The 27,267-nt window shown below is 39.0% G+C and overlaps 7 protein-coding genes across 9 annotated transcripts in view; 3 read left to right on the top strand and 4 right to left on the bottom strand.

The window, feature by feature from the left end:
• Nucleotides 1-6,333, top strand: part of LOC104826898 (exocyst complex component SEC8) — a 10,238-nt gene extending 3,905 nt beyond the window's left edge. For 2 of the 3 annotated variants that reach the window (XM_010559845.2, XM_010559844.2), the window contains exons 10-28: nucleotides 19-97; nucleotides 489-796; nucleotides 879-1,039; nucleotides 1,141-1,256; nucleotides 1,801-1,871; nucleotides 1,971-2,101; nucleotides 2,183-2,232; nucleotides 2,591-2,691; nucleotides 3,080-3,192; nucleotides 3,375-3,482; nucleotides 3,861-4,043; nucleotides 4,147-4,232; nucleotides 4,593-4,758; nucleotides 4,857-4,934; nucleotides 5,024-5,125; nucleotides 5,253-5,327; nucleotides 5,452-5,547; nucleotides 5,683-5,732; nucleotides 5,839-6,333. In XM_010559845.2, the coding sequence (XP_010558147.1) occupies nucleotides 19-97; nucleotides 489-796; nucleotides 879-1,039; nucleotides 1,141-1,256; nucleotides 1,801-1,871; nucleotides 1,971-2,101; nucleotides 2,183-2,232; nucleotides 2,591-2,691; nucleotides 3,080-3,192; nucleotides 3,375-3,482; nucleotides 3,861-4,043; nucleotides 4,147-4,232; nucleotides 4,593-4,758; nucleotides 4,857-4,934; nucleotides 5,024-5,125; nucleotides 5,253-5,327; nucleotides 5,452-5,547; nucleotides 5,683-5,732; nucleotides 5,839-5,926 (2,162 nt within the window). In that variant the 3' untranslated portion in view covers nucleotides 5,927-6,333. Of the gene's footprint in view, nucleotides 98-488; nucleotides 797-878; nucleotides 1,040-1,140; nucleotides 1,257-1,800; nucleotides 1,872-1,970; nucleotides 2,102-2,182; nucleotides 2,233-2,590; nucleotides 2,692-3,079; nucleotides 3,193-3,374; nucleotides 3,483-3,860; nucleotides 4,044-4,146; nucleotides 4,233-4,592; nucleotides 4,759-4,856; nucleotides 4,935-5,023; nucleotides 5,126-5,252; nucleotides 5,328-5,451; nucleotides 5,548-5,682; nucleotides 5,733-5,838 lie in introns of all 3 variants that reach the window. The other variant, XM_010559846.2, reaches the window with a different exon arrangement.
• A 212-nt stretch (nucleotides 6,334-6,545) lies between these two features.
• On the bottom strand, nucleotides 6,546-10,074 carry LOC104826896 (glycerol-3-phosphate dehydrogenase SDP6, mitochondrial-like). Its single transcript, XM_010559840.2, has 6 exons — nucleotides 9,595-10,074; nucleotides 8,356-8,829; nucleotides 7,886-8,217; nucleotides 7,647-7,807; nucleotides 7,183-7,441; nucleotides 6,546-7,005 (listed from the first exon to the last, which is right to left on the bottom strand). Exons 1-6 carry the CDS (start codon nucleotides 9,962-9,964, stop codon nucleotides 6,709-6,711), a joined length of 1,893 nt encoding a protein of 630 aa, XP_010558142.1. The 5' UTR covers nucleotides 9,965-10,074; the 3' UTR covers nucleotides 6,546-6,708.
• A 580-nt stretch (nucleotides 10,075-10,654) lies between these two features.
• On the bottom strand, nucleotides 10,655-13,297 carry LOC104826895 (transcription initiation factor IIB-2). Its single transcript, XM_010559839.1, has 7 exons — nucleotides 12,795-13,297; nucleotides 12,126-12,150; nucleotides 11,661-11,790; nucleotides 11,436-11,566; nucleotides 11,261-11,349; nucleotides 11,084-11,160; nucleotides 10,655-11,006 (listed from the first exon to the last, which is right to left on the bottom strand). Exons 1-7 carry the CDS (start codon nucleotides 13,145-13,147, stop codon nucleotides 10,873-10,875), a joined length of 939 nt encoding a protein of 312 aa, XP_010558141.1. The 5' UTR covers nucleotides 13,148-13,297; the 3' UTR covers nucleotides 10,655-10,872.
• A 3,239-nt stretch (nucleotides 13,298-16,536) lies between these two features.
• LOC104826894 (EGF domain-specific O-linked N-acetylglucosamine transferase-like) lies at nucleotides 16,537-18,658 on the top strand. The gene is made up of 3 exons (XM_010559837.2): nucleotides 16,537-16,965; nucleotides 17,128-17,208; nucleotides 17,320-18,658. The coding sequence occupies exons 1-3, from the start codon at nucleotides 16,848-16,850 to the stop codon at nucleotides 18,531-18,533; spliced, it is 1,413 nt and encodes a 470-aa protein (XP_010558139.1). The 5' UTR covers nucleotides 16,537-16,847; the 3' UTR covers nucleotides 18,534-18,658.
• Nucleotides 18,659-18,841: 183 nt separating this feature from the next.
• On the bottom strand, nucleotides 18,842-20,064 carry LOC104826893 (metacaspase-9). Its single transcript, XM_010559836.1, has 2 exons — nucleotides 19,669-20,064; nucleotides 18,842-19,516 (listed from the first exon to the last, which is right to left on the bottom strand). The coding sequence occupies exons 1-2, from the start codon at nucleotides 20,024-20,026 to the stop codon at nucleotides 18,924-18,926; spliced, it is 951 nt and encodes a 316-aa protein (XP_010558138.1). The 5' UTR covers nucleotides 20,027-20,064; the 3' UTR covers nucleotides 18,842-18,923.
• Nucleotides 20,065-21,498: 1,434 nt separating this feature from the next.
• On the bottom strand, nucleotides 21,499-23,248 carry LOC104827451 (probable calcium-binding protein CML49). Its single transcript, XM_010560621.1, has 5 exons — nucleotides 22,978-23,248; nucleotides 22,474-22,520; nucleotides 22,192-22,367; nucleotides 22,071-22,089; nucleotides 21,499-21,844 (listed from the first exon to the last, which is right to left on the bottom strand). Exons 1-5 carry the CDS (start codon nucleotides 23,246-23,248, stop codon nucleotides 21,740-21,742), a joined length of 618 nt encoding a protein of 205 aa, XP_010558923.1. The 3' UTR covers nucleotides 21,499-21,739.
• A 1,829-nt stretch (nucleotides 23,249-25,077) lies between these two features.
• LOC104826892 (probable sugar phosphate/phosphate translocator At3g10290) overlaps nucleotides 25,078-27,267 on the top strand; it is a 3,007-nt gene continuing 817 nt past the window's right edge. The window contains exons 1-4 of the mRNA XM_010559835.2: nucleotides 25,078-25,681; nucleotides 26,349-26,452; nucleotides 26,724-26,952; nucleotides 27,232-27,266. Coding sequence (XP_010558137.1) covers nucleotides 25,229-25,681; nucleotides 26,349-26,452; nucleotides 26,724-26,952; nucleotides 27,232-27,266 — 821 coding nt within the window. The 5' untranslated portion in view covers nucleotides 25,078-25,228. The remainder of the gene's footprint in view (nucleotides 25,682-26,348; nucleotides 26,453-26,723; nucleotides 26,953-27,231; nucleotide 27,267) is intronic.

The raw sequence follows: 27,267 nt of genomic DNA, 5'->3' as shown, positions 1-27,267 counted from the left end.
GAAAGAGTGATGCTCCAGTTCATGTGAAGTATCTGCAGACCCTTGTTCAGTGCCTCTGCATGCTTGGAAAGGTTGCAGCTGCAGGTGCTATAATATGGTTGGTTTCCTGCTCTCTATATGTGGTTCATTCTAAGAAATGGTTTGGAACAAGCTTTCTTGTGATGGTTCTTTTACATGTTGGGATATATATAGAAAAACTTACGCCTATGACATCTTTTAGTTCCCTGGTAGATCTGATGCTTTGTTGAGTTGCCACTGGTAGCAATCATATAGATACTATATGCTGTAAATATCTTTATTAAACATACTTTGGTAGTTTTGAAGTCCTGGTAATATTTCATCCTTTCAAGATGAATGAATATGTGCTTTTATGGAATCCTGCTAGTTTTTTCATTTGAGAATCTATCAAGGTGTATTGTTATATTCCTTTGTGGAAACTCTTAATTTGTCTTTTATTTAGTGCTTTTACTGGTTCTGGTGTCGTGCAGTCAAAGACTTCGGCCCACAATTCATGAGATCATAATATCAAAGATTAAAGCTCATGCAGAGCTTGCAAGTTCTTCAAAGTGCGTCGCTAGTCAGGGTGATCGAACTTCAGTAGCAGGGCTGCATCTTATCAAAGGACAGTTAGAGGGCTACAGAGCATTAAAAGAGAAACATCAAAACGGGAAGTCAAATTCAGGAACTCTCCTGGCTGTGAGCCCCGTTTCACCTCTGATGGCTCCTGCAGGCAAAGCGCAGGCTACAGCAAGAGAACTTCTTGACTCAATTTTGGATACTGTTGTTAAGATATTTGGTGAGAACTGAGCTCTAAAGTTCATTCTGATATTTTGTTTTTTACAGTTAAAACTTGAATATCTTAACTTTTGCTCTTCTAGAAAATCATGTTGTCATTGGAGAGCTTTTAGAATTGAAGTCGGCCCAACATGACATTAACACACCAAAGTCATTGCCCACGGATGTAAATTGGAACCCTGATTCTGAAGCATCACAAGTTACTGGAGGCTACACTATCAGCCTTCCTTTGACAGTCTTTCAGGTCTGCCTATTTGCAATTAAGCAAAATGTGTTAAAGAGTATTCATTAAACTATTGTTATCTCATAACTTGGACTTATCAATCTATGCATTATTTGATGAAGAGTGAATGTCAACAACTGATATGTGAGATTCTACGAGCAACTCCTGAAGCTGCATCTGTAGATGCTGCTGCACAAACAGCTAAACTTGCAAGCAAGAATCCTGGTAAAGAGAAAAGGTAATTGACTTAAATCATGTATTAGGGTAGTTTCTTTCTTCTAGTTATTTGGAGAAGGCCACCTTTTATTTGGCTTGCTTTTGATGGATGGTTGCTCGTTATAGTTTACCTCCTTTGCTGCTAAGACAATGATAGAATGACCAAAAAGAAACTCAGCAATTTTGTAATAAGCTTGGTTTTCATATATATATGTACATATATAAACACACAGTCTTGGGGTCGTGAATCAATTTAATGCCAGTGAAAATAGTTAATGTATTAATTTCTGTAAGTTAGAGAGGATTCTCACTGAATGTTTTCAGTGCTTTTTGTGGTTGTCCAAAAGCTGTGGTTTGTACATCTCACAGTATCCTGTTAGATGTCAATATAAAAAATAGCTCACATGTTGCTAACTTGTTAAACTCTCAAAAACAGGTGTATTCCTGCCCTCCCTCAATCTTCCATAAAATCTGTAATGTTAAATAGAAATATGTTGTAGATATGCATTTGACTATGCAGTCGTGTTATTTAGTATTGATACTTGATTGGTGATGGTGGACTACAGAGACGCATCTGAAGATGGTCTGACATTCACTTTTCGCTTTACTGATGCAACTGTATCAATTTCTAACCAGGGTATGGTGCAGCTTTAGCTTTACGTATAGTATCCTTACTTTTCTTTAGTTTTGATGATTTTGGCTCTCATGTTTTGATAATTTTTGAGTGCTCTGTCAGGAGTCGATCTCATCCGTCAAGGCTGGGGTAAGAGAGGTTCAAATGCATCACAAGAAGGTTATGGATCTGCTGCAGTTTTACCTGAACAAGGCATATACCTAGCTGCCTCTGTTTACAGGCCTGTCCTTCAGGTTTTGGTTCTGATTCATCTAAGCTTTTTCATTTAATTGTCAGCAGTTTTCTGGTAGACTGAAGGTTTATGTGTCTTGCAGTTCACAGATAAAATCACTTCAATGTTGCCCAGAAAGCATTCCCAGCTTGGGTAAGTTCAAAACTGATGCTTGTCTGCTGAGCTAAGACGAGTATCCTTTATACAGATAGCCCTTTCTTCATGGAAATATATTAGCTATGTTAGTTGACATAGGTCGCAATGAAAAAAGTTTTCTCAGTTCTTATTTTAGTTCCACAGGATCTATTAATTTTCTGTTGCCTCGGGTGATGCGGATGGCGGTTTGCCGTCATCCTTCAAAACTATTTCTTATGATAATCTTTTCTTCAGGAAAGTTTACTCCTATTGTTGACTCCAGAATAAATCCTGATATCACATGCTGATAATTGTCTTTTTTGTGCTGCTAAGTTGACAAAACTTATGAATATCTAATTCCGAACATATGCTGCAGGAATGATGGACTGCTCACATTTGTGGAGAACTTCGTGAAGGATCATCTGTTGCCAACGATGTTCGTGGACTACAGGAAAGGTGTCCAGCAAGCTATATCAAGTAAGTTCATTAGATTATAGAGCTCAAGTAAAGAATATTTGTAGCTATTTAGTTTTTGGTCTAAATATATCTGGTCAAGGTATGGACTTGCTTGCTTAGCTGCTTCTGTAGTTCTTAATACAATGATTTTAATGAATGCAAGATGGTAGCAGCTGCATTTGCGTATAAAATTAGTTGAAATGTGTGGATGTTAGCATATTGACATTAGTTGGAAACTAAAGCTTCTTCGATAGTATATTCCACAATTTTCTTCAAGCGTTGGATTTTGGTAGTAACAGTTATGCTTGAATATTTCCCTTTCATGTTCAAAGAAAAAGAACTACAGACAGCATGTGCATTTGTGTACAATTCGAGGTTGCACACATTAAATTATTAAAAACTTTGGCAGGTCCAGCTGCATTTCGGCCCCGTGCGCATACAACCACCACTTACACCCCAATTGTAGAAAAAGGTCGACCTATCTTACAAGGTCTTTTGGCGATTGATCTCCTTGCAAAAGAGGCAAGTCTATCTATGCGTTTAAGCTGCAAGTAAACTTCAATTGCATTTCATGTTCTTATTGTCTTTTAAAAACAATAGATTAGTGCACAGGTTGCTAACGATTCATTTTGAGAATTTCTTACGCCTTCTGAAGTATCAAATTCTAGCTTTCCTGATGCATTTCCTCGCTGTCCTCTGTCTAGGTTCTCGGCTGGGCTCAAGCCATGCCCAAGTTTTCTGCTGACCTTGTGAAGTATGTTCAGACTTTCCTTGAGAGAACATATGAGAGATGCCGGACTTCATACATGGAGGCATGCATTTTCTTCTTTCTCATTCCTTCTCCTCAGTGCTTTGTTTCTGTTTCCTTGGATTCTACTATTTTACACTTGCTGTTTGGAACCTGATTTAAGGTTTTTCTGGCTTCTAACAAAACATGGATTTAAAATGCTTTGTAATGAATCATCGTGGAAAGGTTTGACTCATAGAACGAGGGGGGAGAATTTACAGTTTGAACATCTACACAGCTAGACTAGGACCATATTTTACCCAAGCTGAGTAGTGGCATCTGCATTTGGATTCACAATATCTTTCCAATTCTGCCCCGCTGAAGTTACTCCGAAATTGGAAGTGGTGTGCTTCTTCCTCCATACAATAATTTCTGAGCGTGAGTTTTATGGTAAATGTATCAGGCGGTTCTTGAGAAGCTTAGTTATATGCTCATTGGGAGGCATGATATTGAAAGGTTGATGCGACTTGATCCAGCTAGTGCATGTTTGCCATCTCTCCGTGGCCAATCTATTTCTCACTCTGAAGGTGCTGACACCGAACTGGAGCTCAGTGAACTATTCTTGGGTTTGCGGCCTATTAAGCAGGTAAATCACCATGCGAATTCCGGAAGCTGATATAATGAAGTTTTATCTTTTGGGCTATTTCTCTTTGGTGAAGACTAGGGCTGATTGTGTATTTATTTTGCAGGATAATCTAATCCGTGATGACAACAAACTGATTTTGTTAGCCTCCCTTAGTGATTCACTAGAATATGTTGCAGACTCAATTGAGAAGTGAGTATTTGAAGGATAGCTTTTATGAAATCGTGCTCTCTTGCATTGTTCTTCCTTTACGTGAATCGTAGATGTCTTCAGAGATGTGATAAAAAAAGAGAAGAATTGTGACGGAACTGATATAGGATGGTAGAAATGTGAAGGGAAAAGGCTATGTAGAGAAAAACAATTCTAACGTGGTTTGATCGGTTACTTCTTATATCAGTTTCAAAGAAACTAACAATCTTCACACGCCTTGTAGAAGATAAGATCGCATGGTTCAACGGGTCCTTTTGTTAATTAGTGTTGTCTGTTACCCTTTTCTGAATTCGAAACCATGTGCAGCAGCATAACTCATGTTGGATTTTTCCAAATCTTTAGGCTTGGACAAGCAGTTCCTCTTTCAGCTAGTCAAGCAGAGGGTAATAGCAAAACAGCTCCCACTAGGAATCTAGCGTCATTTGCTGATGAGTACAGAAAACTTTCCACTGATTGTCTCAAGGTTTTACGTGTTGAGATGCAATTGGAAACAATCTTTCATCTGCAGGTTTGTTGTGGATGTTCATTTGGTTAGAATGCCGACTAGACTATAGTAATTCAATTTCTCTGCCTTTTCGATTAACCGAAAACTGTGATGTTGAATAGGAAATGACAAATAGAGAATACTTAGAGGATCAAGATGCTGAAGAACCGGATAACTTCATAATTTCTCTCACTGCACAGGTTAGTACATCTTATTAATCTTATGATATATTCTCTCTGTAGATGTAGAACATGTGGGAGATAATTATCTCTTTTCTGGAATCTTACAGATAACACGTAGGGATGAGGAAATGGCACCTTTCATTTCTGGAGAGAAGCGGAATTACGTTTTCGGTGGCATTTGCGGAATTGCAGCAAATGCTTCAATTAAGGTATGCCCCTGGTCTTCCATCCTTTAAATTTCGTCGCAGGATTTAAATCACCATCCTCTATAAATCAGCATCTAAGTGTTCCTGATTTCCTTCCAATCTCTCGTTATTCTCATCATGTGTTTTGTAGGCTTTGGCTGACATGAGATCGATAAACCTTTTCGGGGTTCAACAGATATGCCGGAATTCTATTGCACTCGAACAGGTGAAGACCAATTTCCCAGCCCCAAAACTGAGCCATCCCAACTAGGGTTTTCGGATCAACTCTTTTATTTTTAAAATCATGTCAATGACTTCTAACGGTTTACATTCTTCTATTGGCACTGCAGGCTCTGGCTGCCATTCCATTTATTGATGGTGAAGCTGTACAACAGAGATTAGATCTCGTCCGCACTTACTTTGAACTGCTAAATATGCCATTCGAGGTTAGCAACACAACGCTTAATTCACATTCCTCGTTCTCATATTGTTCTTTTCTTTTATCCTTTTCTTCTTTTTTCTTCACATAAGCCTTTTTATAAGTCGAAAGTATGCACCTAATGTTTTGCACAAATCTGCAGGCACTGATCGCCTTTGTAGTGGAGCACGACCAAATGTTTACAGCCACAGAGTCCGTCTCTTTCTCTCTTCTTCCGACCAGCCTTCCTTCAATCTGAACTTTACCAAAACACATGATATGTTTGGAATAACGAAACGACATTTTATTTTTCTTACAGGTACTCCAACCTTTTGAAGGTGAATGTACCCGGAAGAGAGACTCCTCCCGATGCTCAAGCTCGCCTCTCGGAAATTCTTTCTCACTAACATTCTCCCGAGCATATCGAATGAATACAATCTAAGAGGAGGTGGTAGCTTTCGCAAACAACGGAAACACCAACAAGCTTATGCATCTCAATCTCAGGATACAATATAAGGTGCATAAGTATAATGGTGAGAACCAAGACAAGAGGGCAAAGTCATGAAGCCTATAATCCTTGAAAGCTTATTATATAATTTCATGTGTATGATGATTGTGATCGAAGTCTGGGTTTTGTGGGTATTTCCAGTTTTCAGTATTATATTTCATTTGTCTGTCTGTGTAGCGTTTGCTTTGCCTTTTGTTTCCTCTTTTCTTTTTTCTTTTTTAAATGTTTCTATATTTGCGTGTATTTCTCGAGAGCTCGTCTTTGTTCAAATTCTTTGGTAAAGAGATTTCTTGTAAATTTTCCTAAGTGATTGTTTTCGTTCCTACGGGAGAAAACAAAGGACAAAGCAACATCGGTTAAAAAGAGGTGGTCTGGCCTGCAAGACTGAGCAAGTAACCCCGGAAATCCGGTATCTGTGAACGATGAGGATGGCACGAGGTGAGGTTATGCGGTGGTTGAGGGTGGGCAGAGATGAGTGTGGAAAATTCGGGTGCCCGTGTGGGACGAGTACCGGCCCGTGTTCCAACCTAGCTGTGACCTATATAGATAACAAATGTATATACGTGAGATTGTGCACATACACATAATCGTGTTATCAAATATTCAAGAATTTGAGTTATCCCATTTTGAGTTCAAACGTTTGGGATCGATGACGAGCTTGTCATCCACCGAGGCTGCTTTTTAGTGTTTGCCGTCATGGAACCGAGCGTTCTTGGAAGACTTGAAAGTCTGGAGAAACTCTCTGGCCTTTCGCAACTCGTGTTTCTGCCTCGACTTGTCCCATTTGTGTTCGGCCGACAGTATCTCTATCACCCTAGGCAGCGCCTTCCCTGCCGCGTCTGTGTCTAGAAACGCTATCCGACACCTCCTCGCTATGAAATCTACCGCCGATTCGCATAATTCGTGCCTTGCGCAATACGCAACCTCCGCTTCTAGGAACGGGTACCCGTGAGCCAGCCGTTTCCCGAGGCCCTCGTCCTGAAAAAACACCCCGAGTTTAGTGTTACCTTCTACGGACAAAAGTTGTAATCTAAATAAGTTTAGAATTAGAAATAAAGAACAATATGATGGAATTCAGGTTATATTCCGTATTCAGATTATTATGAAAATATTTGTCAGTTATTAGCTAAGAAAGAAGATTAAACCTGGACTGACCTGAGCTATGGCAGCGACTCGTTCCGCCATTGTGCCATAAGCATGAGATAGATGTTTTGCCGCAGCGGTGTCCATCGCCCCTGGGACGACTTTACCACCGTAGGTTCTCTTCATACGCACGTATTGTTGGGCGAGAACTGTGAATGACGACGGCTCCCATCCATAAGCACCCACTAGCTGTAGTCTCTGGGTTACACAACCGTTGGTCGGATTCAGTTTTCCGGATTTGATCGCTGCATCAACCGCATCTTCTGCCATGCTGAAAACGAGTTATAGTTATGAGTAATACAAGGCCATGAGAGAAACTCAAGAAAGAGAGCAGTTTCTGGAAGACGTTTTTTGTTCCATCCACGTGGAAATGTATCTTCTGGGTACTCCCGACAAGAAAGTTTCTGACCACGAGATGGGAATGAGAGTAGACCTACAAATAGAGAACAGATTTCTTAACAACTAGAAAACGTTACCTTCGATATGTAGTCCACTTTCCACCTGTGATTGTAACTAAACCAGGACAATCCTCAGTGACTACATGATCTCTGGAGATACTCTCCGTGCTCTTTGCTGACGGGTCCATGGCCAATGGACGTATCCCACTCCAAGCAGAAAGAACATCACTGCGTCGAACCTAGAAAATTTCCAAAGCTTACTCGGTATACTCATTCACCAAAATGTAATAAATTTGACCAGTTTGGATTAATTGGACCTTGATGTTGAGGTAGTCACAAATTGCATCCAGAATGAATTGAATTTCATCTTCATGAGGTTCTGGAAGCAAAGTGATCTCGGTGTTAGAGTCTGTAGTTCCTGCTACAGTTCTTCCCAACCACGGTAACATGAAGACAACACGGCCATCCTTAGTTTTAGGAACTATCAATCCCATTCCTTCAGGAGAATAGTAATCAGGTAACACAATGTGTACACCACTGCTTGGACATATCATTGGTTTTGCCTCTTTATCAGCCATCTTCCTTACCGTGTCGCAAAAGGGTCCTGCCGCATTCACAACTACTTTTGCGTAGGTGTCAAACTCTTGTCCTGTTGCAAATATATGGCAGCGAAAAACATATTCAAAATTATACCAATACGAGTCTACGACCTTAAAGGAGTAACCGATAAAAGATAAATTTGAGTTGAACAGCTAATAGTCGAAACAAGTATGCATATCCTTTTTACCTGATAAATTGTTATGAATCCGTGCACCGATTACCCTCTGAGTCACATCATCCTTTATAAGGGAAACAACCTCAGCATGATTGAGCACCACAGCACCAGCCAATGCTGCAGTACACGCCAAACCCACATTAAGACGCGAATCATTCATTTGCCCATCATAGTATACGACAGTTCCCTTCAAACTCTTGTCTCTGCCTTTCCTCGCAAGAGTGGGGAAGAGCTCGACCGACTCTTGTGCAGAGTAATATCTGGACAAATGCAATAAACGTGCTCCTGCGACCAAGTCATAAAACTTCAATCCCATCCAGTAGTAGATTACCTCGAACCAGTCAAAACAAGGTGTCATACAGGGCAGAGCATGACAAAGATGTGGTGCATTGTCAATGACCTGCTTACGCTCCTCAAGCGCGTGAAAAACTAGCTTCAGCTGTCCGTAATCAAGATTAAAAACAGCTTTTTCCAGATACCGAACCCCTGTCAAATTAAAATATAATATGCACATCAAAGTAAAAACGTGAGAAAAATTCTAGCAAAACAAAATATGAAATGCGCATTAAGGAAACCTTAATAAAGAAGTATCAAGCCATAACTACATTGCCTCAACCTCAAGGAACAATTGCCAGAATTTTCCCACCAGAAGATGATTCTTTTCCAAGCTCTTACGCAGCGCCCACTATGTTGTGATTATGTTAAAAACAAAATCTTGAAAATGCATGTACTATAGAAAAGCTACAGTAACTTGCATATCAAATCCACAGAAATGACCAGCTACTTACCCCACAAACTCAGAACAATTTAGATTTAAGGCCAAAATGTTTGGCCAAAGTTTGCTTTTCCACATCTACAGAAAGGGCATTACAATGGGTATTTGATACTGAGGTACGTAGGACATACAAATAGTGCCACCAGATAGCAACTACTCACTCGCTCCGTGAAGAGAATCCTCCAAATCTTGCAACAGCTTAAATCTAGAATCTAACAATTTAGTGATAATTCATGACCACTTCCATTTCTTAAACTGACAGTAGTGGCATTTTCTCCAATTAAAAATACGCAAATTGGCGCCTAGATGATGATATAATCCAAATTCAGCGGATCAACCAATCAATGCTTCCACAATTCCAAATCTTCCCAGAAATTCGGAGAGGACTTCTAGTTCCTAATTTTCAAGATCGAATGCAAATTACGAAATTTAAATGCTTGAACCCTCTGTGCCTATGAACAGAAGTGTAGAATTACCTCCATGGATAAGCTTTGTTGACCGAGAAGAAGTCCCGGACGAGAAGTCCTCTCGCTCGACAAGACCAACACGAAGACCACGAGTACTAGCGTCGAGAGCCACTCCGCAACCGGTGGCTCCGCCGCCGATGACGAGAATGTCGAGCGGATTAGAGAAGCTCGCTCCAATCAGACCCGACTCCTGGACGGATCGCGAAGGGACCGTAGCGCTCGGATCACCAATCCGAAGCTTAAGCGAGTCCAACACTGAACCTCGACCACCGCCTCTGTCGCTGGAGGCGACGGACGGCGTCAGGTAAACGGCGCCTCCGGACGCGGCGGCAATGACGACAGCGCTGGCGGCAAGGCGGCGGAGGGAATTCACCGACATGAGTAGCGGAGAGGGATTGATTGAGAATTTGAGAGGTTAAAATTTTGAATTCTCCGACCATGAAGATTGATGACGACGAAGATGATGGTCCATCCACTGCGCTGGGAATATGAGTTTCTATTTTCCATTTCCACCAGAGATTACCGATTTGACCTTTTCGATTACCGTGCGTAAATGAGGGTAATTGGATACTGGTAGGGGTGTTTCCGTCATTTAAAAAAGAAGGGAAGTTATTGACTCGCTGGGCCACGCACGATAAAGCGCGTGGCGTTGCATCTCCCGTGACGCGTCACTTACCTCGTGACGTGGCGGTTTCTGCTTGAGTCGTGGTCAAACTAAACATATTACGATGATTTTTTAACATGCAATAAAATCTATAACATATGTAAAAAGATAATCAACGACCAATTAATTGTGACCGGTAAACAAAAATATCACGAGCTCGGAACGCACGTACCAGTACAACGAACACGACCGAGATTCCTTGGTCCGGTTCGAGCAAAGCACGTACCGTTTCATTCTAGGTTCCGACACGTTCAACTTTTGTATGAAACAACATTTTCAGCTCGGCCTCGAACGCCACGAGAGAGTTTTAGTCCTGGGCCATGGTGCTCACGTGATCTGGACGCGGCTCGTCAAAGAACCGATCGATCACAAGCTCGAGGTAGGAGCTTTTAGGACATGTAGAGATGAACCTTGGCGACAACTGGAGGATCAATACCATCTCAACAAGTTTTTGGCATCAGACAAGTTTTTGGCACCGTGTAAACGATTTAAATTTACAAAGAAAGTTCCATCCATCGGCCGAAATCACTTCTCGACACATGAATAACATGGTCACTCCAATGACGGCGGACAAATTCAAGTTCAAAGCTCAAACTAACACCGAAAAAGAAGAGAGAAAACACTCAAGGACTCTGCAAATTCTTGAGATCTTCCTCTTTGGCGTACCAGGCGGGTATTATCTTGGGAAGGTGAGGGTACAAATCCTTGTACGAATTCCTTATAGTTCCTTCAGCAACTCCCGTCGCCACTGATATATCTGCAGCCGAGAGATTTCACCACTATATGAACATTGGTTTTATTTTACGGTACACGCAGAGAGAGTGGGAAACTGACCTCGAAGAGGCTTCTTGTCATCTGAGAGCTGTGTGATGATGTAAATGACAGCAGCTGCAATTGATATAGGGCTCCTCCTGTAAACATTTATACAGATATGTATATAACGACGTTAATCCTTCCTTTGTATAAGTGGTGGGTGATGCAAGAACGGCTGGCTGGCTGGCTATAACCTACCTTATATCGAACTCTTCTGACTTCTGCACAGATTCCTGGGCCGCTTTCATGGTTTGGTTGGTCATGCCAAGATTGGAGCAAAACCGCCTCTGCAAAATTGAAGCTCATGTTCACTAAATAACTTGACAATAACATCATCTGGGCAAACTCCTCTAGGGTCAAACTCAGAACTCACCATAAAGTCCCCAGCATGTATAGTCCCCATTTCCACGGACTGGCCCGTTTCCAAACCCAATGTTTTGACTATGTACTCTTTTGCCCGGCCGATTTCCTTCTTCGAGGCTCCATTAGCAACAGAACAGATTTCTACTCGAAATCAAGAGGGTTGGAGGATGTCATTGAAAAAAGGGAAAGCTGCATGATTAAGAATACCAGTAATATGAAGGTTCTTAAGCTGTACCCTTCACAGTCCGTGGCTTGTCCTCTTGCCGACAAGCAATATACAGACAGGCAGCCAAAAGAGCGTCCTGATTTCTTCCTCTGCTAGACTTTTGATCCTCCACCCTCTTATATATCTCATTTGCCCGATCCTTCACAACAGTGGGAAAATGAATGATACAAAGTATTCAATTGATTTGGATAAAACAGGGACATTAGGCCAAACAACTAGAAAAATGTTTCTTTAAACATAATGGGCTGCCATACAATTTGGTTATACAAACTACCGTAAAACCAATCATAAATCCTATATAGATGTGTAAGACAGGTAATGATGGTGAACACTGTATAAAGAACAACCAATGTCCTTCTTTTCCCCTCTTTCGAGTAAGAGTCATTAAACCGACTTTTAACATGAAAAATGAAATCAAGGTTTGGTTTTGAGAAAAGGATGCCCAATAGTAAGATCACGATTTGCACAGCATACCTTGATGGTCGCAACAAGGCCCAACCTGGAACACAAGGTTCATCAAATCAGTATCACCTTTGTCAAGCACTCTAGCTTATCAAGAAAACCTTGTAATATTATCTCGGTAGGCATTCTCAGACAAAACAAATGGGTCAACAGCTCAACATAAGCCACAATCATGCCAAATGCAGAAGGAAATGGCACTTCACATACAGAAACACAGTGGCATTCCGACAAAGATTTATCTGCAAGAGCTTGAGAAATATGACACTGAGCTTCATGGAGTAAATACTACAGATCAAGATCAAGAGTTGAAACTTTTTAAGATAGCTTAAGGCTTGTTCACCAAACTATTTCCTAGTTTCTAGTGAAACACACTTGCGCTCAATGTGGGTATTACAACAAGGGAACTACATAAAGATTACCCATCTAAGAAAATGAAACCCATTCACGCGGTTCATCAAGATCAAGGTCGATCTTTGCTTCTAGAAACCCTAATTCTCGGAATTGCGGACAGAACAAACCTAGATTTTAGAGACCAAATTCAGATTAAGAAACTAAACCCCTAATATATTGTCTTTCACGCGTTCTTCACCAAACCGTACTCCAAACGAGCCTTCATAAAGCGAAATCAGATTCTAACCTGGTCCAAGCACCCAGAAACCTTAAATATTCATCGATCACTACCTGTCAGCCATGGTGGCGATGGTCTTGAAGGCGACAATGAGACCGCGATCAGGGTTGGAGCCACGGTTCTGATACCGACCAAGAGAAGAGGAAAGGAAATCGCCGGAGGAGCCATTGGGCTTGGAGATGACGGTAGTGAGTCCGCCGTCGGCGAGAAGAGGGTTGGTCGGTCCACCGACACGAACTGGGTCGTTGTCTCCGGACTCGTTCGCGAAAGTTCTCCACTCCGAGGTCTCATCGATAGCGTGCGATTCAAGCACAAGCCCACACTCCGAGCACACGGTGTCGCCGGCGGAGTGGTCGAACACCACCTCCGTCTGCCTCTTACAATCCGAACAGTACGCGTCGCTCATTGCAAGTCCCCTCCAAAATCTCGAAAACCCTAATTCCTTGATCTAATCAGGCGCCGATTTCAACCTAATTACGTAGAATGCCACCTCCTTCCTCGTCGCGCCTTCTTCAAATTCCTCTTCGCTCTTTGCAGTTTTTTTTCCTTTTTCGTGTCCCTAAATGAGTAAATGGTGATTGGAGGAAATGAGTTAACGATACAGCTAATATCCATCGTCCACGTGTCCTTGAATAATCCGACGGCTGACGATTCGTTATTTTTTTCCTGGACCTGACAACGTAGTCATATACTTTGTTCTGTTTGGACGGAGACATGGGCTTGATTGATATACACGGTCCGGTCCAATACATTGGACTCCAACCTCTATCAACATTCATAATTTTATTTTATTTTTTGCATAATTGCCAAAAAAAAATCTCAAACTTTACCTGGATTAATTAACCAAAATTTGAATTTGAATTTATATAAAATTTTCCTAAATTTTTATAAATTATCAATTAACATATGAACTGTTAAAAAATTTAACACTAAGATATCTAATTCCAAAAGATATAAAAAAATGTTTTGGCAAACTGGTTATCAAAAGATTGAATTCAAACTATCATATACTTCATTTATATCCCTGGGCAATTTAAATATCTATGATATGTTTTTGAGAGAAAAAAATTATGAGAAAAAAAATATTTGATGGGTTATTTTCAATAATAGGCTATTTTTGTTATTAAATTCAGGAACATATATAGATATATAAAGCAAACAAAAGCTAAGAAAGCAATGAGTTACTTTGAATGATGATTTGGATTTGTTTTGGTAATTTTCATTTTCATTTTAAATTTGAAGAAAAAAATTACCCAGACATTTTTATAGATGTTTATACCAAATAAGTAACACGCTAGCCGGAAATTTATAGAGTAACGCATGATAATTGTTGGGTCGTTGTCTTAACACTATTTTTTATATAAATATATTAATAATATAATTTCACAAAAAAAAGTCATTATAGAATAAATTTTTCTTTTCCTTTCTGGCATTATTAGGATATATAAATCCACATAAAAAAATGTTGGTTATCTTCATGCTGGCATTTTGTTTTATTACAATAATTCACTTTGAACATACTTTGAAAACAAATTGTCCAAACTACTAAATATTGGCAGTTCTTTGAATTCAATGGGTATATGTAGCTCAGCCATAAATATCGATGTATCTACGTGGATTTTTAAACATAATGTATATCATTTATATTTATCGATTAAAATCGTTAATATCATTTATTTGTATATATTGGTAACGGTATCGACAATTTGTGCACTCTGCTTTTTTATCCATCTGTCCAAAATTTTCTTTGCTTTTTTTTTTCTGTGTGTGGATGTAGTAGCCATTAAAATTATTTTATAATAATTTTCTTTTTCGTTTTATTATACATTACGAAGATTGTACATATACTAATATAAAAAAAAATTACTTCGGTTATCTGAAATCATTTGATTGTCATTAACAAAAAAACAATTATAATTTATCTCTAACTTCATTCAATTGTTGATAATAATAATAATAACAACAAATATTATAGAAGTGTGATTGGAAAGGTAATAGAGGACAAATAAAATGATATATATATATATAATATGTTTTACCAACCAAAATACCAATCATATGATTTTATATATTAATCGAATTTTAAATAATTAGAAATCTCACATTGCGTAAAATCGAACAAAAGTGCGAAGACAATATTTTTCTGTTTCAACTCTATCCACTGCCTCGAGAATCTTTTCTTTTCCTGTGTAAGAAATGTTATCTTTAAAACTAAAAATATGTAAATATATCACAACTAGTTTTTTTATAATTATTTTAAACATCATATACAAACAAAATTTATATGGTATTATCAAATAAGTAGATTTTTATAAAGACGGAATAACAAGCCTTTTAAAACAAATAATAAGACTATTTATTACGTGTTTATCTCCTAAATTGGCTCTAACTTAGCTCTATATATGTGTGTGTGTATATATAACTTAGATGGAAAGGAATATAAAAATAAAAGAAATATATTGCATGGAAATTATAATACTTTTCTATTTTGTAAAAAGGAATTTAATAAACTCAACTAAAAAATAAAAGGTTTTCTTTTTGTTTGACGGAAGGTTTTTGTGTATTATACGGTTAATTTCTCAATTCCCAATAAAGGCTCTCTCGATTTTCTATAACGCCCTTTACGTAGCAATGTTGCAAACTTTGTTCTTTTTGCCAAACCAAAGTTTCCTAAAATGTGATATATATAGTTACAGAAGTCTATAATAATCTTATTTCTGATAGTTTTAAGAAATATTTATTTATTTTAAAAATAAGAATTTTTTGTATATAATTGGTATGAATATTCTTAATAAAAATTTTATAAATCTTTTACTATATATATATATATATATATATATAAATCTTTGATTTACAAAATCATCTCACCATCTCTTGTTGTCACTGATCATGCATACGTAAACGTGTGTATTTCTAATATAATATTTACTTAAATTATATATGAGAAATATTAATATTGGACTTCTTACCCGCTTTATTTTTATTTTAATTTTTGTAATGAACGGATCATCATTTTCAAAACAAATACTAATACTATTCTCTATTTTCTCTGACGTTTCATCTGGCATATTATTTTATATTTATATGAAAATTCTTCCAGCATCTCATCATCATTGAACTTGCAGAATTTTAAACCTTGTAATAGAAATTAATATATGCATATATATATATATATATATATATATATATATATATGTCTTTGTCAGTAGGCACCATGTAGCTTTCTTATACTATACGATATTAATAAACACTGTATTATCATCCGTATATATTTTTTCTTTATAGATTTCTTCTATAGACGGAACACATGGAATTTGTATGTATTTGACCGTTAAGCCTCCCTCGGTTCGGATTCTCTAATATATGATAAAGTCTTTCCTTTGACATGGCATATTCAAATGTGTTTACTTATCTTAATTATTTAATTGCAATTATAACCTAATCTCAGAATATATATGGTTGTTGCATCATTCTCGTAATATATGTGGCTCTTTTACATTATGTTGACCGTATGCGTAGACGGGTGAACATGTATTAGGAAGTGGTTTTTCATATTTTATTATGTTCTAGATAATATTTTAGTTCTATTTTATAAATAAATAATACTAAATACATACATACATATATATATATATTAATATATATATATATACATATATATATGAGGATGATAGGATGGTTTCAACTATGACATATGTTATTTACCGGAAGAAATAATTAGAGGGATAAGGAGGTTAAGTTAGTCAAAAGCTCCAAATGATGGTTTTTTTGGGGAGAGTCCCTTTCTTGTTTTCCCCCACACGGCTCTCTCTCTCTCTCGTATTTTGCCAAATCAAGAAAATTCACTTCCAAAGCCATACACAGTTGAATCCAACATCACCACCATTGTTGAACCTCTCTCTCTCTCTCTCGGAGATATATAGAACACCTGGTTTCAATGAAGAAGCTTACACCCAGAAACAGTCTCTTTCTATAACCTCTCTCTCTCTCTGGTATTGTCCAGAATCATAACTCCATATATATATTGCTTGCGGTGCAAGTAAGCGGGCCATAATCCGGAGATCAGGAAGTAGGGTTATAGTGTTTGAAAAGTTCGGCGAAGTGGCATGAAGAGATCAAAGCCGAAACTCATCTCTCTTCTTCTCTTGTCTCTTCTTTCTTGTTGCTTCCTCTTCGCTCCTCATCTCCTCTGTTTCTTCTCCCCTCCTTCTCCGTCTCTGCTCGGTACGTTTTCGCCTTCTCCTCTCTCTCTCTCTCTCTCCTGCTACCTTTTTCTACAAGTAACTCGAATTTTTCAGCTTACAGACGATGCAAAAGCATCGGTCTTTCCCCTTTTCTTTCTTCTGTGCTGTTGTTCTGAAGCGTTTCCTCTCGTGGGTTTTACAGATTTTCCTGTTAAAGTGAGTGAAAGACTTGATGTTCATGGCAATACTGATCTCATCAAGCGTTCAACGGTAGCAAGCAGAGGTTTATTACAAACAGGATGAAGATCTGATATCCATGCCTATTCCTGCATATCTGAATCTTGTGGTGAAATGAAATTTGTACGTTTTTTTTCCTTTTCTGGTGAATATGCAGAGGGTATATGGTGTGACAGAACCGGGTACCGAACAGATATCTGTTTCATGAAAGGCGATATCAGAACACGCTCCCCTTCTTCTTCAATCCTCCTCTACAACTCGCAAGACAGATCAGACGGTTTCTCCAACCACGTCTCTTACGGAAAGATCAAACCCTATACCAGGAAATGGGAAACCGCTATAATGGACACCATCCGAGAGCTGAAACTCGAGAGAAGGGATGCAAAAAAGCTTGGAGACGAACATACATGTGATGTTCATCACGATGTTCCGGCTGTAGTGTTCTCCACTGGGGGATACACCGGGAATGTCTATCACGAGTTCAACGACGGAATCATTCCGCTGTATATAACGTCTCAGCGTTTCGCCAAAAGGGTCGTCTTTGTGATCTCTGAGTACCATAAATGGTGGGAGTTGAAGTATGGAGATGTTATCTCTCAGCTCTCTGCCTATCCACTCGTTGATTTCGACAGAGACAAGAGAACTCACTGCTTCAAGGAAGCCATTGTTGGCCTTAGAATCCACGATGAGCTAACAGTGAATCCCTCTCTGATGCAACATAACAAAACAATCATGGACTTCAGAAATCTCCTGGACAAAGCCTACAGACCGAGAATCAACAGACTGGTTGCAGAGGAGGAGACAAGGTTTAGTGCAGAACCGGCAAAGGACAGAAAAGCTGTTTCAAGGCGGATGCAAAGGCCGAGACTTGCGCTGTTATCGAGAAAGGGGTCTCGGGGGATAAAGAACGAGGAAACGCTGGTGAAGATGGCAAAGAGAATAGGGTTTCAAGTCCAGGTCTTGAGGCCACGCAGGTCGACCGAACTGGCAAAGCTCTACAAGGAGCTTAACTCAAGCGATGTCTTGGTCGGAGTCCATGGAGCTGCAATGACACATTTTCTGTTCATGAGGCCGGGAAGTGTCTTTGTTCAGATCATCCCATTGGGAACAGACTGGGCAGCAGAGACATATTATGGAGAACCGGCTAGGAAGCTTGGTCTGGATTATATCGGTTATAAGATTCTTCCTACAGAGAGTTCGTTGTATCGGAAATACGAAAAAGACGATCCAATTCTTCGAGATCCGGACAGTATCAACAACAAGGGATGGCAGTTCACGAAGACGATATACCTAGACGACCAGCAAGTGAATCTAGAGCTCCGGAGGTTCAGGAAGGTGTTGCTTGATGCTTACTCAAAGTCTGTGAGCTGAGCTGAGCTGGCATGAAATTGGTCTGTATAGTCTGCACAGAAAAGTACAACAGAAAATGAAAAACTCTTTGTAAAAACTGTCACAATGAAAGTAACAAAGTTAATGTTTTGAAAAGATTTTATTTATTTTATAATATTTTGTATAAATTAAAGATTACATTTCTTGATATTTTAACCTTTTTTAGTAAAAAGTTTCATTTTCTCTTTATGTTCGATTTTTTTTGTGGACATTAATGGAGCAAAAAAATGCATTATTATTATTATTATTATTATTATTATCATTCTTATTATTATTATTATTATTGTACAAGCGCCAAACCAAACCTTAGAATAACAAACAGCAAGGCACAAATGAAATCACAGGAAAACAGCGTTTTCGTTCAATGAGCGTTCACGATTGAAGAAGGAAAGCCGCGTCTGCGGTTTGATCGCTACAGTAGAGGCAAGGGTGCTGCTGAAACCCTAGTTTCTTCAACACATCCCTCACCATCACTACCAGTTGCTTGTTCGTCAAGGCACCATGATTCTCTTTCAACACCATCTCAATCGCGTTACTGAACGCTCCGTACGCTTTCCCACCTCCTCCGACGACATCGGCTGACGTCTCGTCGGCCTGACACCCACTCAGCAAGATCCCGGCGTCGTGCTTCTCACGCGCCGCCGTCTCCAGCAGATCCATGAGGTCCATCGCCGGAAGCCGGAACTTGAGGCCTGCGTCGCCGCCGAAGAGCTCGAGGAGGTGGGTTCCGACGTCGGAGGTGGAGATTCCTGTCTGAGAAGACAAGTGTTCGAGGACTGTCTGAAAGGGTATGGCCTTGGGTTTCGCCGTCACATCGGCGTTTGCGGTTAGTGTGGTGATGGTGGAAGAAGGGCCGATCTGTTCTTTCTCCTTGTCGATGAGACCTCCACTGTGGCAAGAATCTGAAACCATGGTGAAGCTTGTTCCTTTTGGAAGACGATTCACCAGTTCTCTGAAGTCCACATCTACAGCCAACCAATATTTCCCAACAATTAGATTTCACGAGGATTTAGCAACTGGGTTTTTCTTAATCGAATTCACGGTTTTGGTATAACAAGTTGCTTAATAGCAACGTATATATAACATTATATAATCCCAATTACCATTAGAAACTCACCAGTAATGAGATTGAAATCGCAAGGGACAATGGCTTCGTCATGTCGGAAGGGGTGACCAGGTTTAACAGAAGGGATCCGAGTTCCGTGCCCGCTGTAATGGAAGAACAATACGTCGCCCGGTTCAGCCTTATCCACCATCCGACCCAGAGCTGCCTTAACGTTGGCACCCGTGGGCTTAACCGATGAGCCCGGCTCGTCCGTCAGGACCTCCACGTGGCCGGTCTCGAACCCGAACTGCCTCAAAAGCACTTCTTTCATGGCCAGAACGTCGTTAACGCATCCATGCAGCTCGTTCTTCGTGTTCGGATAGTTGCATCCGACCAGTACTGCGTATCTTTTCTTCCCTTTTTGATCCATTTGCGCTGTTTGTTTGATCGAATTCCAGTTCTTGGTGGTTTTTTGTGGGTTTGATATTGAGATGTGTTTTTATAGTCGGAGGTTGTCTTGTTGGGGGGACGTTTCGATTACTTGTAGTGCTGGTCAAGTTATCATTTTTTTTGTTGATTGATTCGCTTTTAAGTTTGGGAACAATTTTTTTTCTTAAGAGTACAAATGGAGATTTAAATTTTCAGATCTTGAATGAATGTTGTATATGGTAAAGCAATAGAATACACATGTTGGTTCCGTTATATAGAATTCCGATCTAATCCAATAATACATAATTGTATCTATTAGATACAAAGATTTATTGGTAATGGATCTTTGAACGAATTTGAATCTAATATAAAAAAAATATCATAATGAAAATTTATTTTTTTAACAAATCAGAATCGCTGGACCAAAAAATTACAAAAAATGAAATATAACCCATGTAATAAGCAAGAAGTGCACAAAAAACAAGTTCACGAACGAAGGAGCCTCAATAACACAACTCGACATCGTGCACGTAACGACAAAGTCTCTGCGAACATGGTATTAGATTAATGCTTATGACCAAACCACGCATTAAATTAATAAAAACCGTGTCATATTAGAAAGAGGTTATTATGTACACTATATTATAAAAATAACTAACCGTCCATTCTTATCCAAATCCATAAAATTTATTTGTAAAAAAATAACGTCTGTGTATAAAACTGTATCAAACAAAAATCAATTAGATAAAAATATCCTAAACCCCAAACGAAGTCGATTTCATATCCAACAAATATCGGTCCCTTATACCCAAAAAAAAAAAAAAAACCAATATCGGTCCCATTCGCAGCACTCAACTTTTTTTGCGCTTGCGTTTCAAACGCAATCGCGCTTTGCTGTGACTGGTTGCTCATCACCGCTCATCAGGATTCAGGACCGGTTTCTCGACAGCGGTAGCGCATAAACTGAAAGAATTCTTTATAATCGAAAAATGAATTTCAAACACAAAATAAAAATAATATAAAATTTATTTGAAAATAAACATTTTTATAAAAATGGCATACGAACCAAAGCGAATATGATATCAAACCTATATATATATATATATTGAAAACCTAAACTCGAAACAAGAACGAAATGTCCGACACTGGCTAGCCGTCCAACGAGTCCCGGCGCGCGTACTCAGGACGAGATGGGCAAAAGCTCTTGAGCTCGTAAAGATCAGAACTCGCGTCACCTGCGATCATTTTGGGACATAATCGGATTCAGAAACCGGTTTGATCATTTTGATCAGATATTAGGGTCAGAATTTGGGAAACTGAAACCGCCAATAGGAGTTCTTGATTATCCAAAATTCCAAATGGGATTGAACCCACGAATCATTACAGGATCTGGAAGGCATTGTTCCTCTGGCTCTGATCGGGCCCGATGAAGAAATCGTCCGAAGTTGGATGCCCGTTATTGCGTGGGAAAGATTGACTCAAATCCAAGAAACCGACTTCAAAGAACCCTCTAGAGGGTATGACACAGCGTGGAAACTTACAAAACCATCACCCAGATCTTTTACCAAGAAGGAAAGCAAGCAACCAAGAAAGAATTCAACTGAACATGGCAGAATTTTACTCATTTCTATATTCTACATCAGATCATTCCCACGCTAAAGAAAACATCGAAAGAAAACCCAAGAAAACAATGTAGGACCTGAAAGTGAAACCTTTAGGCGATGAGGAACGGAAGAACGGTAAGCATGAAGGCTTCGTAAGTGAAAGTAGCGGAGCCAGAGTATGCGGTGTCTTTCTCCTTGAACTTCTCTGTTAGTCCCTGCAGTTCACAGCATTATTAATCAGCTATCAACATGGACACCTCACTGTGATTAAGCCCTAAACCGCAACTGATAGTTTCCAACAGTATTTCACAAACGAATCTCACCCTGTCTTGAAAATTTGACGAACTTAGCCTTACATATTCAGGTAAAAAAAGGAACAAAATTGAGTTCAGATGCTAACGACAGAGGCACAGAATCTAAATATAATGTCAGATGGGGTACCTTGACAGTCAAGCAGCATCTGCATCAAACCCAAAAACAGAATTCCCGAAAGCATTAGCAAAGATCAGCACAGAATTCAGAGGACGAAAGGATAACAACGAGAAAACTATTATTAACATACTCGATGAAGTTATCATATTCTATGGCTCTGTTCCTTCCTCCACTTTTGTCAAACTTGGACACCAGCAGATCCAAAACCACAGGAGAGACAGAAAATCCAAGGCTCAAGAGTGCATCTCTCAGCTCGTTCGTGTCTATCCTACCGCTCCTGTCCTTATCAAATCTCTCGAAAATGGACTGAGCCAATCCCCAAAAAACCCAACATAGAACAACCTTGTGTTATTCACTGTCATAAACTAATGCAGTTGTAGTTTCATATACACAAATCCATGCTTGAACTTACCCTCCAGTTCTGAAGACTGTAAAACAGAGAAGTGAACTCCTTCGGCCCTGTAAGGATGGATGATCATAATCAAGAGGGCAGTTCATTTGAAGATTTAAAGATCAATCCAATGCCAGACTATACAAGAATCATTCTTTTTTATTGCAAATACAATTATGATAATAGCCAAAAATTCAGCGTAAATGAAGGGAATGATTCTGCATGTAGTTCACGAAAAGTCAAGAAATGGAAGCTTCGTCTATTTGCCAACATGGTATAGAAAATTCCCTAAAACCTAACCCCATTTTTTCATTAATCCAAACTCCATTAAAGTTAATAAAAAAAAAACTGGAACTTTGATGCATCAGATTCTTGGTTTCCATATCCAGGGAGCTGAGCTCATACCCAGACGGTTCAAAGGCTTAATTCGAGTTCAGAAGAAGGGATTGAACCAGGAAGAGTGTGTAATCTTCTTCGTTTCAGGTGGATTTCTGGTAAAAATTCGAAAAATCTAGAAACACTCACCGATCTTCCTGGCGTTGCTGTTGGTGAATAGATACATCAGAAGGTGAACAGTTCTCAAGCTGAAGCTCTGATTATACGAAGAAAGAGCCCTCTGAAGCTCCTTATCGTCGATGAACCCACTCCCGTCCTGATCCGCCGCCTGGAAGCAAGCCACGATGTTCGGATCCGTACCCGGAGGAAACGCCGACGGGATCAGAGCCGCAAAAGGACTCCCGTAAGGACCCGGCCGCGGCGGAGGAGCTCCGTAACCGCCGTGCCCCGACTGAGCCATGGATTCCGCTGTCCAGATAAGAGCATTGAAGAAAATAGGAAAAAAATTACTGTGTGTGTTCTAAGAATGTCTGGATGTATTCTGAGGAACTCCATGATTATGCATTATATGGTATCGCACTGAGTTTTCGATTAATCGTGAAAGGCTGGAGCTTGAATGTAGCAAAACTCTTAACTTGGTTCTTCAGCTGTGCCAAGCTTTCGCACTTTTGAGTCCCGTGTTATTTACGGCGGTTTCCCGCCGTAACCGTAGCCGTGAGGGTAACCGGACATTATCAACGTTTTGCAAAGCTAAAATATCAAAGAAGGCTAATTTTTTTTTTAGTTACTAATAAAGACTGGGACGCGATAGTAGTTGAGATTCAGCACCATCATACATATATACGGGAGTTGAGTATAAGTTTAGGCCTAGGATTTCAAATATTTACGGAAATGCCACGAGATAACAATCCAATTGGCTTTTGTATGGTATGCGGTCTAAGAACGCGGGTTGAGACTCCAACGCGGATTCAGATTTCAATTCGATTATCAGTTTAAAAAAAATGCATATGAATCCAATAGAACATAATTATAATCGAACTATATTTAATATAAAAATTAAATAGTTATAATATTTTTATAATCGAAAACAGTATTAAAAAAAACAACCGAATCGAAAATCCAAATGTCCTTATCGTATGGCTGGTATTGGTATGCAGTTTACGTGCCAGCTCGAACCAGCCGTTTTTTAAAGAAAGTTTATAATAAAATAACACTACCAAGTTGGTGAAATGAAAATTAAATTTTATTATTTGAAGAAAAAAAGTCTTACTAAGTAGGTACGTATCATAATATGCTTTCAAGTTTCAAATCATATGTATAATTTTGAGATAATTTTAAAAAAACCAAAACCCAAAATGCCACGTGGGCCTTTGGGCTTCTAAGCCCTACTCCGCTTTCTCCCTTCATTATGCAATTGATCCACTTGAGAAGTTTTTGAGGGCCCAATTTAAATTATAATTTATATATATTATAAACTCTTTGATATTAAACACGATAATATCCAAAAACATCTGAAATAATTTCAGTAGGAATTTTATTCCTTGATTTTCTCTCTCTCTCTCTATTCCTGTTTACATATTAAGTAAAAAGGAAAAAGAAAAATAAAATTCCATTAAAACCTCACAATTTGATTTTTTCTATTTGAAAAATTTTTAAGCCTTTTTTTAAGAAATAATTTTTATAATGAAAAATGATGTTTAATTAGTGTATAATTACTGAAGAGTTCATAAGCAAGAGAAGAATATAGGGGCCAAAGGGTTTGGCAAATATATACCTAACCCAATTGACTAGGATATTATTTGGACTGCTAATCGAAAAATCGAAGTTAAAATACTTATTTAATTCTAATTTCCGAAACCAAACTAAATTTACCTAATTTTAATTTGTTCTATTGATCTAATCAGAATTCCAATTAAAAAATTTTGACAGAATCTAATTTATTTATTTATTTATAAATAATAAATAAAATACGAATTTAATTGAGTTAAATTTTATACTTTCTGACTATTGAAAGTTTTGAATCACCTGCATACATCTTATCAACATAAATATATATAAACAGTTTGTAAATAAAATATTGAGAGTCCTTTGAAATAAATAACATTTTTTTATCAACATAAATAAAATAGTTTTCAGGATTTTTTCCTTCAATGAATTCGGAAATGTTTTAAAAAAAATAAAATGATGGGAGAGGCTATTTTAGTAATTCTCTAATTGGAAGAGAATTATTAATAACGTTTCCAAAAAATAAATGAGAGATGCAGCAATTAAAGACATTTAAAAGGACAAAAAAAAAATGGGGGTTTCATCTGAGCTTTGTCGTTGATTGATGCTCCTCGAGGTGGGGAGCTAATTTCTCTCGTCTTCTTCCATTTTCTCCCTCGGAACCTCCAGCCAAATCTCGATCTCGACGAAGGAGAAACCAGATCGTGGGGCAAAAATGTCGTCTTCGTCGCCGAAGAAGCAAACCCTCTTCATCTCTTCCTTGATCGTGCTCTGGTATTCCTCCAACATCGGTGTTCTTCTTCTCAACAAGTTCCTCCTCTCCAATTATGGATTCAAATTCCCGATCTTCCTCACAATGTGCCACATGTCGGCATGCGCGATCCTTAGCTACGTCTCCATCGTCTTCCTCAAGCTTGTTCCCCTCCAATCGCTCAAATCTCGCTCTCAGTTCCTCAAGGTCACGACCCTTAGCATCGTTTTCTGTGGCTCCGTCGTCGGTGGTAACATCTCCCTCCGTTACCTCCCCGTCTCGTTCAACCAGGCCGTCGGTGCTACGACGCCGTTTTTCACCGCCCTCTTCGCCTATTTCATGACCTTTAAGAGAGAAGCCTGGGTTACCTATGCCGCTCTCGTCCCTGTTGTCACCGGCGTCGTCATCGCCAGTGGGGTATGCTTGTTTCTTCTCAATTCTCGCAATGTGAATGGTTTATGTATTGAATGGTGCTGCTTGTTTTACGGTTCTTGAATTCTGGGTGATGTCAGTGATCCTCGGGTCCTAGATTTATGATTTGGGATGTCTGATTTGGGGTATCTGTCGATTCGGGAGTAATGTTCCTTTCGCCATGGATTCCGCTGTCCAGATAAGAGCATTGAAGAAAATAGGAAAAAAATTACTGTGTGTGTTCTAAGAATGTCTGGATGTATTCTGAGGAACTCCATGATTATGCATTATATGGTATCGCACTGAGTTTTCGATTAATCGTGAAAGGCTGGAGCTTGAATGTAGCAAAACTCTTAACTTGGTTCTTCAGCTGTGCCAAGCTTTCGCACTTTTGAGTCCCGTGTTATTTAAAGCTTCAAGCTTTATCGTTTGATGAGATGCTCAATTTGGTAGATCCCATTTTATAAAACTATTGCATTTCCTATTCACCTTGTGGTCTACATTGTTTGTTTTCTCCTACAAGGTTATCTTGTTTTGTTTCTTGTTGTCTTGGAAGCTGTCAAGTGGTTCTATCACATTAATTTTTCAGTTTTGTAAATGGATTTTATATGTGGAGGGCATGTTTATGTTTTCTGTATGTGTGATTCTGATCTACGCACCTTTTTGGCGGCAGGGTGAGCCGGGTTTTCATTGGTTTGGGTTCATTATGTGCATTAGTGCCACAGCAGCAAGAGCTTTCAAATCTGTCCTTCAGGGCATCCTACTTTCTTCAGAAGGGTAAGTATTATACTCTGCTTTTATTCAGTGTATCTTGCAAGGATAAGAGTGTAGTGAATTCAGCCACTAGCTGGATGAACAAAGGATGAAACCTTGTTTACCTGATCAAGAGCCCTCACTCACACATGAAAAAAGGTCCTTCTAGATCAGTTAAAATATTGGTTTATATTCTTGTAAATTTAGATCTTATGTTAATGTTTTTCCAGTATTAAATTCTTGGTGCTGCATGTCTCTGAGCAAAGGTCTGAGCTCTTCTTTCATTCGTCTACAGGGAAAAATTGAACTCGATGAATTTGATGTTGTACATGTCCCCGATTGCCGTTATAGCCCTTTTGCCTGTTACGCTTATTATGGAGCCTGATGTGATAAGTGTTACTCTGTCACTTGGAAGACAGCATCAGTACATGTGGGTGCTTCTTTTGATTAATTCAGCAATGGCTTATTCGGCCAACTTGTTGAACTTTTTGGTTACCAAGCACACTAGTGCACTGACCCTCCAGGTATCTCATCTCTTTCTCTCTTTGCAGAAAACCTATTTGTACGGCATAACTAAATGTGGATACTAAATCATTGGTTTTCACTAAGATTCGGGGGGTTTCATGTTGCTAAGAAACTGTGGAATCGATACCTTGTATCGGGTTTTTGAGTGTTAAAAAACATTGAAAGTCTTGAACTTTGAACCTATAAGTTCTTTGAGTTCTCCTTCTAATGGCATCCATTTGGATTCAGTGCCTTTGTTCTCTAAATCTCATTGCTTTCTTCTTCGATTGGTTCTTCAGGTCCTTGGAAACGCCAAAGGAGCAGTTGTGGTGGTA

Source organism: Tarenaya hassleriana, unplaced genomic scaffold (assembly GCF_000463585.1).
Source record: "Tarenaya hassleriana unplaced genomic scaffold, ASM46358v1 Cleome5, whole genome shotgun sequence".
NCBI lineage: Eukaryota > Viridiplantae > Streptophyta > Magnoliopsida > Brassicales > Cleomaceae > Tarenaya > Tarenaya hassleriana.
The sequence above is the reverse complement of the archived record's forward strand: the minus strand, read 5'-3'. Positions and strand labels throughout refer to the sequence as shown.